At 45.5% G+C, this 18,323-nt stretch overlaps 1 protein-coding gene across 5 annotated transcripts in view; it reads right to left on the bottom strand.

Annotated features, from left to right (window-relative positions):
- NTRK2 (neurotrophic receptor tyrosine kinase 2) overlaps positions 1-16,892 on the bottom strand; it is a 332,550-nt gene extending 315,658 nt beyond the window's left edge. For all 5 annotated transcript variants that reach the window (XM_025984167.2, XM_072763240.1, XM_072763245.1 and 2 more), the window contains exons 1-2: positions 16,754-16,892; positions 15,702-16,275 (exon numbers count right to left, since the gene is read on the bottom strand). In XM_025984167.2, coding sequence (XP_025839952.1) covers positions 15,702-15,913 — 212 coding nt within the window. In that variant the 5' untranslated portion in view covers positions 15,914-16,275; positions 16,754-16,892. The remainder of the gene's footprint in view (positions 1-15,701; positions 16,276-16,753) is intronic.
- Positions 16,893-18,323: the final 1,431 nt, after the last annotated feature.

Here is an 18,323-nt window from a genome sequence, read left to right as displayed (position 1 = left end):
AGTCCCATGTTAGGCTCCCTGCATGGAGCCTACTTCTCCCTCTGCCTGTGTCTCTGCCTCTCTCATGAATAAATAAATAAATAATCATAAGAAAAGATGTCTTTTCCTCTTTCCCTGTTATTGCAGGCCAATCAATGTTTCACTTACGACTAGTGAAGTCTTCCAATGATTAGCCCAGGTCTTAAGAATTCTAAGAAGTGTTCAAGTCAGCACTAATCACAACATAACACAGTTCTGAAAGCTCTTGGACTCTCGTCAGGTCAAATCATTCCATATGAAGAGCATTTTTTGAACTAATATTTCTGCTCCAGCTTTAGGACAGATCAAGCACGGCACCGAGAAAAAAATGAGCATCAGGCATAACGTCAAGAAAAGAGAATGATTCAAGTGGTAAAATTTTAGGATCTCTGTGTGAAGGTCTGTTTTGATTTTGGCACAATTTTTCATCCAACATTTATAGGCTGTGGGAGTAAGGGGAGCGATAGAATGTGAGCAACACTTCCAATTTTATCTTCACTGGTTTCACTTCACATGTTAACCTTTAGTCATTTTTACAGAAGGTTAGAGATTACTTTCTTTGGAGTGAAACTACAAAGATGCTGCTGAAAAGGGATCCCAGTCGTAAGTGGTTGTGTAAGGCCACAATAAAGAGAAGCTATTTTGCAGAGAGGAAGTGTGAGTGCATCTAAAAATCCTAAGCAGATCTCTGACAAAAACTGTAATTCAAGGAATATATCACAGTTCAAAAGGATGTGTATTTTTGAGGTACCTACTGTTGTCAAATTCACAAGAGAACAAAGGTAAAAGGGAGGTTGCCTGAAACTGCAGGGAAGGGAGTGGGGAGTTGTTGTTTATTGGGTACAGAGTTTCAGTTTTGCAAAATGATAAGGACTTTGGAGATGGATGGTGGTGATGGTTGCATAAAGGTGTGAATGAACTTTGGCCACTGAAATGTACCTGTAAAAAATGGTGAAGACAGTAAATTTCATGTTATTTCCCCATAACATTTTAAAAGATTTGTTTTAAAGATTCTATTTATTTACTCAAGAGAAACACGGAGAGAGAGGCAGAGACATAGGCAGAGGAAGAAGCAGGCTCCCTGTGGGGAACCCAATGTGGCACTAGATCCCAGGACCCCAAGATCACGACCTGAGCCAAAGGCAGACATTCAACCACTGAACCACCCAGGCGTCCCTAAAAGATCTTTTCTTAAAAGGCTTCACAATTAAAGAGTGAGAGAGACAGTTAAAAAAAAAAAAAAAAAGTGATATGCAAAGTAACTGGTAAGCACCAGACTCCAAGGGAGCTGTTATCAGCAACCTAATAGGGTTGCCTGGGCGGCTCAGTGCTTGAGCGTTTGCCTTTGCCTCAGGTTGTGACTCCGGGGTCCCGGGATCGAGTTCCTGGATCGAGTCCCTCATCCGGCCTCCTGCATGAAGTCTGCTTCTCCCTCTGCCTGTGTCTCTGCCTCTCTCTGTGTGTCTCTCATGAATAAATAAATAAAATCTTTAATAAAATAAAATAAAATGGACCAGGCTTACAAAGTTGCAGAATAAAGACAGTGACCTGAATAATAGTTACATCTGAGCCCGTGCAGAGGACTGCTTGGCACACAAATGGTCAATGTCCCAATCAGGGGAGCAGTCCAGGTCCCACATATGAGAGTAATAGCAAAAAAGCAAAAAAGCAACAGTTGTATGCAAAGAACCAACACCCTTTAACATCTGTCCTCCTAACCCCTGTGCCTGCCCGTGCCATGCTCAAGGCCGATTCTCTTGCTTCTCCCACCTCCCCTAGCCCAAGAGAGCCTACTTGCCCTGGGAATATAGTCAAGGAGAGTCATACAAAATAAAAACAGCCGAGCCTAACATGTCAGGCACTAGTGTGAACATTTCACACAAGTCAGCTCATTTTAACTTCACAAAAACCTGATAAGAAAGGTTCCATTATCGTCCCCTTTTACAGATGGGGAAACTGAGACACAGAGAGCTGTCATAACTCATCCAAAGTAGCAGACGTGGACCAGCTTCACGGGAGGGGGCGGGGTTTCAATCCAACAAGAAATCCTGACTCCCAGCCGCATCCTTCCCCTATACAAACGCCCAAAGAAAATGAAAAATCAATTTGTTGATCCTCCTGTGCATGGCCATGGACATTTAAATTCAGTGATGTTTTAATTTGGGAAAAAAAAAAATGAGGAAAGGCACTTTTTAGACACAGTCTTCAGAATGCTAGGATCCTGCTAGGGTGCCACTAAAAAAACATATTTATATATTCAACCATAATGAGCTGATTCTTAAAATATTACATTCAGATCTAGACCTTTCAGAGGGAATTTAAAAAACTGTATGGGGAAGAGAGAAAGGTGGAAGCTGGTAGCTACTGATGTTTAACTGCCCCCATTAACTGCTGAGAACATGTCTGTGCTCTGCTGGTCTGTCTGGGTCTGTGATAGCACAATGCTTACGATATGGTCAGGGGAAGAACCTCCACGTGCTGTCCTTGCTGAAAACAGGGAACCTCATGCTTGAGAATTCCCCTGAAGAGACTGGCATCACTGGGAGGAGCAGCCTGGCTGGGCTGCCAACCACACTGCACACTCCTTGGTCTAAGTCCTGAGCTTCCTCTATTCTAGAGCTATCACAGCCCACAGCTACGCTGATGCAGAGATCAGATCCCCAAGACAGAAGCCCAGGCAGCATTTTCCCTCTGCTCTGGGCAGTGTCCAGGCACATCAGTGGTCCTCTCCCTGGTGGTCCTCCAGCCAATTTTCTCCATATGAGGCAGTGCATCTACAGGGCTGACAGGATGCTCCTACACCTTTCCTGGTTAACTTAGTAGGATTCCAGAATTCCCTACCCCAAAACCCTGAGTCCACTTCTAATGGTTGTAGAGGCCTTTTCCATAAGTCTGTCCTCCTAGGCACAGCAGGGATGGGGGAGAAGTCTGAGGCTGTCTGTGGTGGCATGGATGGGTTTTAATTGTATAGACTAGACTGTCCACAGGGCTTCGAGACAGAAGGGTTGGGGTTGACCTGGCTGGGGGCCCCCACTAGTGCCCTTCAACAGGCCAGATAGATGGTAGGAACTGGCCTAAGTCTTGTTGCCCAGGACCCAGAAAAATGCCTGGCAGGGAGGCCATGTTCAAAACATATTTGTTGATTGATTAATTGGCTGAATAAATGAATGAATTGATCAATCAATCAACACATGTATGTATAAACAATTCATTGCTGGCCTCCAGTTCAGTCATCCATAGGAAAAGATGATGTTTTCAACAAAAGATCTATTGTCCCCTGAACTGTATATAGATATAAAATTCAATGAAAGGAGAGAAAAGACATATTCTAGGGAGCTCCATCCACGCCACCACAGACAGCCTCAGACCTCTCCCCCATCCCTGCTGTGCCTAGGAGGACAGACTTATGAAAAAGGCCTCTACAAACATTAGAAGTGGACTCAGGGTTTTGGGGTAGGGAATTCTGGAATCCTACTAAGTTAACCAGGAAAGGTGTAGGAGCATCCTGTCAGCCCTGTAGACGCACTGCCTCATATGGAGGAACTTGGCTGGAGGACCACCAGGGAGAGGACCACTGATGTGCCTGGGGTAGACTGAGGCAAATAAAAGGGCAAGAGCATCCTCAACACACCAGAAGACACTCTCCATTGTGAGAGAGCAATTTTGGGAAAGAATAAATGAAATGGCTAGTAAGTTAAACCCCAGACAGTCACCCAGGCTTATCATGAGAGCCAACGCCTCAAACAAAACTAAGACTTTTCTCATGAGAGGTAAACATTATGTGTCGGTTCCATAATGCTCATTCCTTTTAAAAAATTTAACTTTCAAAATACACATGGAGTCTAAACTATTTTCATTTGTATGCATATTATGAACATACTTCAGCGTTGTAAACATAAATAAATGGATGTTATTTATCTCAAGGGGGAATTATCTTTTTGGATTATTCAACACAATCTGTTCACCTATATACTTCTCCACTCTATTTTTAAAAGCGTCCCAATCTCGTATGTCTATCAGTTGTTTTATGATCAGTTTTGCAAACAACTATCAAAATTTCGAGATGCCCCATAGTGTTAATTATTACAAATATAAAGGAAGTACCATGAAACATTCATAGGATCAGCCCAATGCACCTTGATTGCAAAAGCACACAAGTATATGTATCAGGTGGTACACTAAACTGGCCCTGACACATCATCTTTTTATACTCCTGATGTCTGCAGTTCTTTAAGAGAAATGAACAGCTTCTACCAGCCATGCTACAAGAAGGATAAATCACATCTGAAATCTCACACCAGAATCACTTTGTAAGTAAAGCACCATAAATGCAGTCACAGGGAAAAATGGCAATTGATCCACAGGGATAGCCATTATTAGCTATTACACAACAGAAAAAGCACAAATCTTTCTCATTAGACCTATTTGCTTGCAGGAGATCAGATGTCCCTAGAATGATTCTTTGTCCCTGGCTTTGCCTCTGCTGTTGAGCTGGTCTGTTGTGCATCTCCCATCATCTGCTTGCCCCCATCCTCCCATGGCTTCCCTGTTCCACCTTCCTGTTGGATACACAAGATGCTTCCTCCATCAAAGCTTCATCTTTCTTCCTTTCCAGCTAGCTGTGCTACTTCTCTATAGGAACTGAATTTGTTGTGTTTTTTGTTGTTGTTGTTGTTGTTTTGTTTTGGGTTTTTGTTTGTTTGTTTTTGTTTTGTTTTGCTGTGTATGAACCAACATTGTGGTATTTAAATCCACAAACATCTTAACCTGATGAGTAAAAGGTCATGTATAGAAATTTTTCTACTGACAGCCCAAAGAACAACTAGTGCACACTTTTACTTGGAATTCTCCATGATATATCTGTAGGAGCATGCATGCTCCTACATCCACGTGTGTGTGTATGATGTGGAGATCTAGGACACTGTGCTAGGTGCTGGGGGAAAGCATGACCAAGATCCACATGGTCCTTGCCTCCAGGCCACTTACATCCTAGTGGTATCTACAGGTGGGTAGCCAGGAATGCATTTATGTTGCTAGGTGACCAGGGACGCAGCCCGGAGGTAGGAAGGCAGGGGAAAGGTGTTCCAGGCAGAGAGGCCCGCCGATGTGAAACCAGGGAGTTAAGTAAGAGCATAGTTGTATTATCTCATTGGACAAAGGGAAAGGCAAGATATGAGGCTAGAGGTTTGAATTTGAAGATTTGAAGATTCATTTGGGATCCCTGGGTGGCGCAGCGGTTCCGCGCCTACCTTTGGCCCAGGGCGCGATCCTGGAGACCCGGGATCGAATCCCACGTCGGGTTCCCAGTGCATGGAGCCTGCTTCTCCCTCTGCCTGTGTCTCTGCCTCTCTCTCTCTCTCTCTCTCTCTCTGTGACTATCATAAATAATAAAAATTAAAAAAAAAAGACTTATTTCAATATATAAACAGAACGCTATCTTATTTTAAAATACCAATACAATGTGGGGGGAGCTAGGCAAGCAATTTCTACAATTCGTATGGAAAAATGATCATGCAAAAATAACTGAATATTCTGAAAGAAAAGACTAGTGAGGGCAGCCCCGGTGGCTCAGTGGTTTAGCGCCGCCTTCAGCCCAGGGCCTGATCCTGGAGACCAGGGATTGAGTCCCACGTCGGGCTCCCTGCATGGAGCCTGCTTCTCCCCCTACCTGTGTCTCTGCCTTTCTCTCTCTCTCTCTCTCTGTCTCTCATGAATAAATAAATAAAATCTTAAAAAAAAAAAAAAGACTAGTGAGCAAGACTAATATTTTGAATAGAAAATAATAATAATTAAAGCTTTAGGAAATAAAAACTGTAATGCTGGCAAGGAAATAGAGCTGATTAACACAATAGGATATATCCCAAAATGGTCCCAACTGCTAGCTGAAGTTACTGGGGGACAGGTAGAATTATATAATCTACGGTGTCAAGAGACCTGATCGGCTGATCAGCTATCTTGAAAAAGTAACAAAACTATTTTTTTGCTAGTCTCTCCTTATGGAGCAAAAAGCTTTGAAGTATGAAGTAGTGAAAGTAGTAGAATGAAATACAGACTTATTTTATACTCTTAGAGTGGGAAAATCTTGTAGCCACATTTACAACACAGAAGCCATAAAGGAAATGATAAATTTTACTACAAAAGAATATACAATTGTGTCATTAAAAGAAGAAGAAGAAGTAACAGCACAGCCAACATCAGAAGACAAGCAAATTGTTAGGCAAAGTATAAATTTTCTTTTGTCAAATGGATTTCTAAAATAAAGCAATGGTAAATACCATTGCCCAGGATTATGACTGGCAATGGTCAAAAGGTTTGATAATGAATAATGCTGGCTTAGTAGTAGAAAAACAGGCACTTCCAGTTTGGGTGGGAGAATGAAATGATGTGATCTCTTTGCCAGACACCTTGGCCTAAAATCTAACAAAATCACAAACACCCTGCAAATGGCCCTGCAATTCAAATTCTAGATAGAGATTATCTATAGATTTCCTGTAGATAAAATCATGCATGTGTGCAAGGACTTGAACATAAGGTTGTTCAAAAGGAGGTTGGAAAAAAAAAAAGGAGGTTGGTTAAGTAAAGAACAACCTATTCATTCAAAGGATTACTGCCTGGCTGTGAACAATAAGGTTGGTGCTGATACAGGAACATTTTTTTTGTATATTCTTTCATTGGAGTTCGATTTGCTAACATATAGAATAACACCCAGTGTTCATCCCATCAAGTGCCCCCCTCAGTGCTTGTCACCCTGTCACCCCGTACCCCAGCCCACCTTCCTTTCCACTACCCCTTGTTCATTTCCCAGAGTTAGGAGTCTCTCATGTTCTGTCTCCCTCACTGATATTTCTCACGCATTGGATACAAAAACATTTTTAAGATACAGCCTTCAGTAGAAAAACACCAACATGCAGAAGAGTGGGTACAGCATGCCTTAATTTGTGTACAAACAAAAAGGACATATATATGCACTCATGTATGTGAGTAGACTGCTGGAAGCTGAGATATCAGAGGGGTAATTTTTCATGATACATTCCTTTCCACCGTTTGCATTTCTTATCATGTTCAAATATGATTTGAAAAAAAAGCTAATCACAAATAGAATTTCATACGGTAAAATGAATGCATTTCTGCAAAAAGATGTGTAAAATCACTTTAAAGGATCTGAAAGGTTCCCAGGCTTGAGCAAGGCTTGGCTGAAGGCATTAAGCTTTCCAAAGAAAGAATGTGTCACTCACAGTTGGTGCTGGGCAGTAAATGAAGGAGAGAAAAAGGAGTGTCCATCCAGGGGACACAGGTCCTGGCCAAAGTACTTCAAGTTCTGCATTCTCTTTGTGAAGGCGCTCCCATTATGGAGATGGATGCCTCAGGCAAGCTTAGCTTAATGCCATTTAACATTTTAAATGCAGAATTAAGTGCCCTTGCTCTAATTCCAAGATCACCAAGCAAGCTCCCAGTTATAATTAGTTCTCCTTTATAGATCTACTGGTGTAGGAAACAACGGTAACGCTGATCTGTGCATTTGGGTCCCTGGGATTGTTATCTGCCTTATTTCAGAGCAATATAATGACAATCTGGATCGTTTGTCTGTTTGTTTAACTAAAAAACAAAAAACAAAGCAACAACAACAAACTTTGGCCTTTAAGAGACATGAGGCGCCATGGGGCAATTAGAGGCAGTGACATAATGAGATCAGCATTTAGAAAGACCACGCCAGCGCGGTGCGGCACAGGAGCAGAGAGGGGGCAAGACTGCAGGCAAGCCCGCCAAGTAGGAAGGCACCAAAGCATCATAGGAAAAAAAAAAAAAAAAGATTTTTTTTTTCCTCTGTGCCGGGGACGATTTTCTCAACAGGCACTGTCCACCGGCCAGTGTGTACGTGTGTACACATTGCAGAGATGAGCATCCACCAAGGCCTGAGCTGGGAAACCAGTGGGCAAAAGGCAGAGAATTCAGGTGCAGCCCCTCTGCCACCACACAGGAAGGGACTCTGGGGCACATGAAACAGAGACAACTTTGGCAGACAAAACCTGGAGTTTAAAAGAGCCTACCTTTTGAGCCCGCACTGTGTTTCAGACGGTGAAAACCAAAATTCAACTAGCTTTTGATTTAAATTACACTCATGTTAAGTTGTCTAAGAATGCCTCATTGATTGCTTTGTCAATATTGAGAACTGATCACAGACACAACAGGTCTCTGAGTAGCCTGGTTGGCTAATGGAGTCAAAGTACTAACAGTCGCTACTTCACCCAGGTCCTCCTCCTCAAGAGAAATCCAGAACATTAAAACAAAATTAGAAGTCTGGGTGGGGATGTAATGCACAGCATGGTGACTAGGGTTAATAATACTGTATTGTATATTTGAAAGCTACTAAGAGAATAGATCTTAAAAGTTTTCATCTCAAGAAAAATATTTATGACCATGCGTGGTGATAGATGTTAAGTAGATTTATGGAGGCGATGGCTTCATCATACATAGAAATATCAAATCATTATGTTGTACAACTGAAACTAACGTTGTATGTCAGTTATATTTCAACAGAAAAAAAAAAGTCTAGATGGTTTAAGGAAGTAAATCCTAAATTATTAGGGAAATTTTACAGTTCCGGATAATTAAGTCTGAAAAAACCACACCTAGTGGAGTTTTATAAATACATTTCTATCTCCATAGAGAGATCACATCCACACAATTAGAATCCTGGTATGTGTGTCTGTGTGTCCCAAGGATTGTTGGGATATGAACCTCACAGGGAAGTGTGGGGCATGGAATAGCAATAGGTCCTTACTTTCAATAGAAAAGAGACTCTAGATGGTATGTGATTATTACCATTTTTATTCTATACCAGAAGATGCCATATTCCCAAGGGCACACAAATCATTTATCTCTTGATTAGTCTAACATGGTGCAGGGAGAGATCAGTGATGGGTGGCAGGGGAAAGACATGGGGTGAAGCCCCAGTTCACCTCTTTCCCACCACCATGCTGCTTAACTTGTGAACATTTATTTGAATCTCTGCACTTCTCTCAAAATTGCTTGCGCTTTTGAGGTTAATTTGGGCAAGTGGGACTGAATAGTAGATAGAGCCATAAGCGAGATACTGGCTAACGTTCTACCCCAAATTACACTGTGTTTGACCAAAGAGCCCTGGACAAACCAATCAACCTGACAAACCCTCCAAGGATGTCAAGACCTTGCCACCTCCTTCAGGATGAGACTAGAAACAAGCAGATGTCTGGAGGGAGCATTCCAGGTCCCTGGAGAGAATCCCTGCTTGAATCCAGAGCTATGTCTCCATGAAGACCATCAACATCATACAAAATGGTAGCAGAATGAATTCTAGATGCGAGTCAACAAGCTTTAAGCTTGCTCAATGGCTTAGTCATGGATCTCAGCCATTGATCCTGGGCAAAGAGAAGTCAGGGGAAAAAAAGAAGGCAGGAAAGAATAAGTGTGGCCACAGGTCTTTCATAGGAGCTAAGATAGGCTTTGTACAAAGGGCTGTGGGGTCCTTCACTTATATAACCACCCTTGACTGTGGCAGACTCCAAGGGCAACAGCTTGCATCCTGCTGGGTCTGCTCTGCCTTCGCTCCAAGCCCAACCTGCCAAGATGGTCCAACAGGCATAGGCTTAGCATCCCACATTGCTGCCAACTTGTGAAGGCTTGTCTCTGCAGCCTGACTTTTGTGTATGAGTTGCTTGGAGAAGAGGAAGTCTTGAAATTTAAAAACGGAAACAAAACACCGTAATCTAAACAAAAAATTTATTTCCTCCAATGTGAAGATAAGACCATTGCTTTTGAGTAGCTTTAATGGCTTTGTCTCTCACAGAGACAGGTTTGCATAGACTTGGTCTAGTACTGAGCTATTCTTCACATCTCCGACACTTCTAAAATGGTGGGTGGGGGTCAGGTTCCATCCAAGGATGCAGAACAAAAGGGAGGCCACCCTAAAGTAAAGGTCATCGGCACCTCCTTTGGGTGCTAGGAGAAAGAGCTCCTAGACCCATGTTGTTTTTAACGTATCACAGCCTTAGGAAACTCTTCACTGGCCTGGTTCGTGCAGAGGGGGCCGGAGCAGAACATTTCTGAGACCCTTCTCCCTCTGTGGTACCAATTCTAGGTGACCCTGTGTGCAACTCTGGACTCAGCAGTCCAGCACTAACGTGCCACCAGTCTTATTAGCAGCTCACAATTAAAAAAGACTTGTTTGGGGGAATTCAGAGCAGACACTGAACATACGCACATGTGACACTGTCACCAAAGGTCCTCAGATTCTCATACCGCCCTTTACTTCACAACTGATGTATAAACCACATTATCTCCACAACTGAAGCTTCGTGGAACTTCAGAGCCAGAAGAAACTTGTCTGAGCACTGAATCCAAAGATATAGGTTGATACCTAACAAGCTCAGGCCCTGACAGTAAGGGGCTGCTTCATGATCAGGTCACTCCTGACTCCAGCTTTCTGTGACATCTTGTTTATTTTTGTTATTGTTGTTAAAAAAAAAAACACACAACAAAAAACAATAAACTCAGTACCTATAGTACCTGGGAAGTACTTTTCTTCCCAGGTTTATAACACTCACAAGCACTCACTCCTTCATCACCCAGATCAATATCTACTGACTTCCCAGTCCCTCGGACAGCCCAGAGACCAAAGTGGTAAGAAGGCACCTTGATTATGTGAGATATTTGCCTTCTTTAATGGAGATCGATCAGCAATCAAATGTAGAGTGAAAATGATCAGGCCACTGCAGGGCTCAGACCTCTGCCACCTGGGAGGTGGGGAACAGGGGGGAATTGTGCACTAAACCAACCAGACCAAGTAGATTATGAAAATGTTCAATCTGCTATTAACCCAAGGTTCAGGTTTTTCTCTCCTTTTCTCTCTCTCTCACATACACACACACCAAATGAATAAAAAAATAAATTAAAAAAAAAAAAGGTTCCCTGCCTAAGTAACCTCTCCTCAAAATCATCCAGTTGATTTATAAACATCAAGAGGAACCAGAACTTGGCACTGCATCAAGGGGCAGCAGGTTCAATGCCATGTTCTACCCTATGGTATTTAAAGCTACATGAAGCTCTCTAGAGACATGCTCAGTTAGTCCGAGGCCTAATGTCAGTGCTGGTTTAATAGTGTTTTTTTCCCAAACAGCCAAGACGAGAAATTAGTTAACACTGGGGACACTTGCTTAGTACCAAAGGCAAAACAAAAAACAAAAACAGAAACAGAGACAGAAAAACAAAAAAAGGAAAAGAAAAAAGAAAGAAAGGAATTCCCCACCCCCAGCTAAACAAGAACTCTAGGTTTTATACTCTGACGACCCAGATATAGTCAAAGAGATCATACAGAATGTTCCTGGGGAGAAAGAGTCCTCAATTCTCAGCTGTCCAGCCAACTTTTCAGCTTAGGAAATGTCATTACAAGGGAATATTGAAACAGACACAAACAGAGGTTTATGGGATAGAAACAGTGAAAGATTTTAAACAGAACTAAACTCAGCTCTGGGGAACTGTGACCACATTATCTCAACTTCCCATTACTTGCTTGTAATAACACATAACCCAGGCCCTTCCCTTAACTATAGTGCTCTGAATTCCCATAAGGAAATATCACTTTTCGGAGAAGAAAAAAAAAATCAAATACATTTTCCTGTATGCTCAATGAGAAGTGATGGGGAGGGGGAGGGGGAGAAAGTTGGGTCAGAAGGGTTGAGGGGCTTTTCAATTGTTTTACCCAATGTAATAAAAACCTCCTTAATGCAGAAATTGAAGGTATAAAACCAAAGAAGCTTCAAATGGTTGTGCTGAGCTGAATTCTGTAAATACCTTCGCTGGGAAGAAAGCATGTTCTCAACTCTAGCTCGCAAGTTGTGCTAGTGATACAAATTAGACTGCCTTATTTATGAACAAGTCCAGTGTTGCTTATGTTACCACACTCAAAACTTACTCTGTGCATCTTACATGCATGTAAAGCACCATCCAAAGTTCTAGAAACCCCAGTGGAGGGGCTGAGAAGTAAACATCAGAGTAATAAAAACAGATGCCTTTCACTGAAACCTTCCGAATGCCAGGATATTTGTTTTTAGTACAATTAATTGCAGTGGAAAAGCCTACGAAGGTGAGGGGGGCCAAAATCAATGTATTAATGACATCACATTACAGTCGCTTAACCAAGCCAACAATTTATTGCACATAGAGGCTCTGGCAGCAGAGGCTGCAAATTCTATTTATGTTGTACTAAGAGGAAAAATATTAGACTTGTCTATGACCCCCAAGAAATTCACCCAATAAATACCACCCAAGAAATTCAGAAAAAAAAGGCCATCATTGATCTATATAAAATATGAGCAATATAACGATGAACACACCCTTTCACAACCATATAAGTAGATTTAACACTTAACAGTACTAAATGGTATACTTAAAAATGGTTAAGATGGTAAATTTTATGTTAGGCATTTTTGACCATAATAAAAAAAAAAACCGCATGATCTATTTTATCCATTTCTTTTCCCACTTGGGTGAGGTAGAACTTGTCATTTGCAATACATTTTGGCACCTGGTACTACAGAGAGTTAATGGCCAGTTACATAACTCTAACGGGCTTTACTCCTGAATTCCACTTATGTGTGACAATGGTATTGTTTTTAAGTTTAACTTAGCATGGCTTTGGTATAACCATCTCAGAGTAAGAAAGCTGGTGCTAAGCAGCAGTGTGATGCTGGGCAGGTGTGATGCATCTCTATAGACAGAGAGAAGAGAGATATAGGCATATAGATCATGTTGGTGTGTAAACAGTATGAGACAGACACTACGATAGAATTTTTAATAAAACAACCTCCAACAATGACTCTAAAAATGAAATGTCAGCTTAGCTTAAAATATGCACGTAGAAGCAAAAAATAAAACTATCTTTTAATGAATTTCTGCACACAGTTTTAGAATGTTGTACCATGGGCTCTCTCTGAACCCAAAAAGCACAGTGGTGTACTCTTCCCCAAATATATAGATATTAAATGACGTACCATTTTTAAATGATACAGTAAACTGTGGCTTCAGCAAGTTTTAATTAGTTTATTTATTTCCATTTTTCCTACTAAAAAAAAATAGAAACATGAAATTTCAGCTAAGCACCATTAAACTACAACTTTCAACCAGGTTATTTTAAGAATACCATGGGGTCTCATAATAAAGTAAAAAAAAAAAGTAATTTGGTTCCAACTGTAGCTGGTATTCCCCCTGGCCAAGAATATAAAGTTGTTCAAGCAAATATTAATATGTAAGAAAAAGAACCAGATGGTATCATATATGGATGACAGTGAAACAAGCTCATCTACTGATGTCATTTTGATATCAAAACAGCAGAATTCAAAATAATTATATGAAGTGCTTTCCAAAAAAGGATTTTGGTATGTTTTATAGGACATGAGGGCACAAACTGGCTGGGTGCAAACAAAGCTGAGGCACAGGGCTGAGACACAGACTTTTTCTCAGAACTCACATCTAACAGCCCCGTTGGTGTCACTAAGGAACGTAAATTCTCCATCCCAAATACTAACCCTACACACCTCCCCAATCTTTCAATCTCAGTGGATTTTCAAATCAAAAGAAAAAAATAATGGAAGAAATTAGGAGTGCCACTCACTGAACAACTGACAAATACTTTGGTAAAAATAAGAAGAATCAATTTTTTAAAGCCCGGAAATAGGAACCTACCATCAGATATTACGGAAACAACAGCATTGTGAGAACTGATGTAAGAAAGCTCGGCTCAACTCTATTGATTTCATAAATACCAGGCATCTAACACCACTAAGGTTTAAAATAGCATTTTTTAAACTTAAAGAGAGTTTTAGTTTCCTTTTCTCTGATTAGGGCCTTAAAAATCTTACAGTGAAAAAAAAATGTCAGAGTGAAAATGATTGGCTCTATCTCATTTCCTCCTTCATTATAGATGCATCATCTAATACAGAATTTCAAAACAATCCACAACAACACGAGACGTCTGACTGTATAAAGGCACTCTCCCTGGTTTCAAATTAGTCCAAAGGGCTCTGAATTCCATATGGCTTCCTCCATCTGACTACAGACCCCCCTCCATCTCATGAGAAAGACACAGATCCTGATGAGAGGCCACAGTCACTTTGACCAGGCCAACCAGGGCCGGCACAGTTGAGGCCCTACTCAACCTTCCTATCCAGCTCTGCCTCCCTTGATCCTTGCCAAAAAAAAAAAAAAAAAAAAAACCAAAACACCCAGCCTCCTGGATGCAGCCTGACAGTTGGTTGCTCCCAGCACATCTCAGCTCTGCTAGGCCTGCACATTCCCCCTGTGCTGCTGCCATTTCCTTCTGCCGAGCCTTATAACATGAGCATCACCAGCAGAACAAGCAACAGAGGCTACAAAGGTCTCTTACTTACATTAAAAACAGGTTATCTCAGTCAACTACGTTGGCAGAAACAGGGCGTGCGTTTTCTCGGGAGGAAAAAAAGCATGCGCACTCGCCAACCGGAAGGCCACAGCCCAAACCCTATTTTCAGGGCTGCCTATCTTAGGATCAAACACCGTAAGGAAAACCGGGAGAAACTTTGCCTTACAATCCTCTACTTGGATGAATAAAATCTCATGCCAGTGAAATGTAGGTGGTGACAAAGTCCAGGGGGTGGGGGGCAGGGGGAGTGGGATATACATCTAGTAGAGGTGACAGGGAGATGCTGGAGAAGGCACTGGTGAATTCTTACTTGGTAATGTATTTGTCACAAGCCATCAGAACAGGAGGACAGAAATACACAATTCTGCTTCTCCATCAGAGCAAGACAAGCTCAAACATTTCCAGGGACACAGGGGTCCGTCCCATGCTAAAGGCAGCATTCATTAGAGTACTACACACTGCTTTATCATCCAACCTAGTCCTCGGTCATCATCCAACCTAGTCCTTCAATGGGCAATTAAGATTTATAATCCAAATGGTCTCAAAATTATATCTCTGGGAAGTCAAGTCCAAATTAAATCAGACCAGGCTTTTAGGCTTCCGACGAGCACATTTTCTCTTTCAAGAGAGCGCAATTTCAACACTCAGAACTTCTCTTCTTACAGACCATTTTCAAGGCCAGCTCTGGATGCCATCTCCTAACAAAAATCTGATATATGAAATGCAAAGGGACACTGGTAACTGCAAACCTCAGGGAAAGATGTTGCTGGTGCTGGGGGGGGGGGGGGGGGCGGGGGAGGAGGGACTCTGATTTCCTTCAATAGATTTCAAAAAGTTCATCATTTTAACCTCCTTTCTAGTATATATTACTGGAACTTCTAACCTAACATGCACTTAGCACCTTATGAAACAAAAATGTCCAAAACTAAGTTATTGCATAAGGAAAGCCTAAAGCACACCCAGCAGGGCTTTCAAATACAGAGCGTATATGGAATCTCTGAAAAGAGCATATGTATTTATGTTACTGACACATATAGAATACTTGAAACTTATGCTCCACTGTCCACTTCTCCCCGAGGTAGTACTAGTCCCAAGCCAGAAAAACAGGTAACTAACAGATGGCCCTGCCCATGCCTGACTTCTCCCCAGACTTCGACAACATTCATGCCTCGGACGGACAGACGCGCCTGGCCAGCCCCAGTCCAAGGGGCAAGGAGAGAAGGAAGGAGGAAGAGCACCAGGAACTCACATTTCGGTGATGTTCTCAGGGTCTGCACTGTTGGGCTCCAACCTCGGAAACGCCACGATGCCCGGAGAAGGGTCGCTGCACCAGATCCTAGAGGCGCTGCATCTGCAGGACGCGGGACAGGCGAGAGCAGCCCTCCAGAAGCCCACGACCAGCCAGCAGAAGCCCCAGAGCCGCGCCATGGCGGGTCCATGCCACCTCGTCCAGGACGACATCCCCAGCCGCCAGTGCCAGCCGGAGTCAGAGCGAGTAGGTGGCCCCGCGCCGCACCGGCCGGCCTCCCCGGCCCCCGCTGGGCGGCCTGCGCCGCGCCGGTCGCTCCCTCGCCCCGGTGCCTGTCGCGGGCGCGCAGAGCCGAGCGTGTCCCGGGCTGAGCGTGTCCTGGCGGGCGGCGCGGTTCACTGCGGCCGGGGCATCTCTGGTCGCCTCACAGGGGGCGCTACCGCCGCTCGGAGCCCCGCCGCGGCCGCCGCTGCATGGCCCGGCGCACCGAGCACCGGCCGGCGGCGCTGCCGGCACCCCCTGGGACGCAGGCTCCTTGCTAGACGCGCACTGGGATCCGGGGCGCACCTCGGGGCTGAGGACAAACAAACACGCGTGAGACTGAGCGCAGGACCCCATACGGCGCGCTCGCCGCACCCCCTCCCCGACCCCAGCCGGGCACTGTGGATGGATGGATGCGTGCACAGCTCCGGCCCCAGAAATACACTTGCCCCTCGATGGCACTGACGCCGCCGAGGCCACTGATGTGCCCCCCGCTACCCCACCCCAACCTGAGGTCGAGGGAGGGGAGACGGAGCAAGGGTCCCCGAGACGGGGTTCCATGGCACAGGCCCGGCGAAGGACCCTTCAGAGGGGGACGCGGAGACCGCCGGCGGCGGCGATGGCTCCGCGACGGGGCCCCCAATGATGCTGCAGAATCCGCCACGGCCGCCGGGCGCAGGGGGTGCGGGCAGGTGGCGTGGCGCGCCCCACCTGGGGAGCACCCCCGGCCGCCCCGGGGGGTGGGGGGAGCGAGGGCCGAGGCGCCGGAGGGCACTGTCCGCGCTGCTCACCCGGGCTCCGGCGCCTACCGCCCGCCGGCGGCGCCTGGGTGCAGGCTCCTCCTGCCGCCGGGCACTGAGCGCCGAGAGCGCGAGCGAAGGAGCGAGCGAGGCTCCTGCTCCAACCCAATTCCGGGAGCCGCCGCCGCCGCCGCCTCTGCTACTGCTGGCGAAGTGACGTGAAGGCTGACGCAGAGCAGGGGCAGAAACTCCAGAAAATTAGTCTGAAATCCAAAAACACACACGCTCATACACACACAAACCCATAACACCCTCCAGACAAAAGCAACAGGGAGGGGAGGGGAATCTGGGGGCGAGCGGGGAGGAGGCAGGCACCGGTGCCCCTGGCCAGGAGCAGACAGCAGCAGCATGTGGGAGTTCATACACGCGCACACACGCACACATCCTGGCTGGGGAGAGCGCGCGCCTGTGTGTGTGTGTGTGTGTGCGTGTGTGTGTGCACCGAGGGCCAGGTACCTCCGGGATGGACCATTCCACCGCCCGACGCCTCTCAGTCCCTAATTCACACCGCGGTCTCTTCTACCATCGCAGCAGAGGCTGTCTCCTTTTTTGAAATGGAAACCGGGCTCGGTTCAGCTCTGAAAAATGCGCTGATTCTTATTATAGGAATCCTCCCTCCCCTCTCCCACCCCGCTGCGTGCTCCTTTCCCATCCTGCCTAAAAGGGAGGGCGAGCTGGCCTAAAAATAAATAAATATTGTAAACACCAAAACGTGCTCGGCATTGGTAACCAAGGATAACCGCCCCTATTCCGGGCCATCTATTTGAGGATCCATGGTTTTGGAGGGTCTTCCTGTTGGTGCTTTTGCAGAGGGAGGGGAGTCTCCAAATGCAACTCTAGCTCCCTAAGTGGGTCTTTCTCCTGCCGTGTTCCGGCATCACACGCCCGGGAACCAGAGACATGTGAGGGGAAGGGAGCGCGCCTGACGCTTATCGGGTTCCCTAAATGCGCCGCAGCAACCCTGGCCTGTCCGATGTGTGGCGCCGCGTCATTTTCTCTCCTCCTTCAACCTGGCAGGATTCAGCGGTTCCCGGGTCGTCGCTTCACTCCCCGCGAGGCCCACCCCCGCCCCCGCGGGGCACCCCGAGCCCTCGCTCCCCTGCCGTACCTTGCGCGTGTTCGTGTGTGCGCGGGTGTGCGCGAACGCGTGCCCTGCGCCCGCGCTGCCCAGAGCACGACAGGCTTCCAGCTACCGACAAGCCCGGCGCGGGCAGAGCCTCGGGGTCTCACTAGGGACACACGAGGCGATCCGGGAGGGTCGAGTGACACACCGTAACTGCTCTGCGGGCGCAGTTAAAGGATGGCTGCGGGGCATTCGCAAGCCTTGCCTGAGAATCCGTCTTCCCATTTGCGGCTCCGAGAGTCTGTTTTTCCGCAGTCATTTGAAAGGGAACTGGGAAAAATGCGCCGCAGTGCCCGGCACTTGCGAGAGCTCTGGTGCCCCCGCGCGGGGAGAGAGCGCCCCGCACGCTCCGGAGCACCAACCCTCCGCCGCGGCCCTGGCGGGCACTGCGCGGGGGGCGCGCTCTGGCGCCAGATGCGCAACCAGCGGCGCCCCACG

Source organism: Vulpes vulpes, chromosome 1 (genome assembly GCF_048418805.1).
Source record: "Vulpes vulpes isolate BD-2025 chromosome 1, VulVul3, whole genome shotgun sequence".
Taxonomy (NCBI): Eukaryota; Metazoa; Chordata; class Mammalia; order Carnivora; family Canidae; genus Vulpes; species Vulpes vulpes.
The sequence above is the reverse complement of the archived record's forward strand: the minus strand, read 5'-3'. Positions and strand labels throughout refer to the sequence as shown.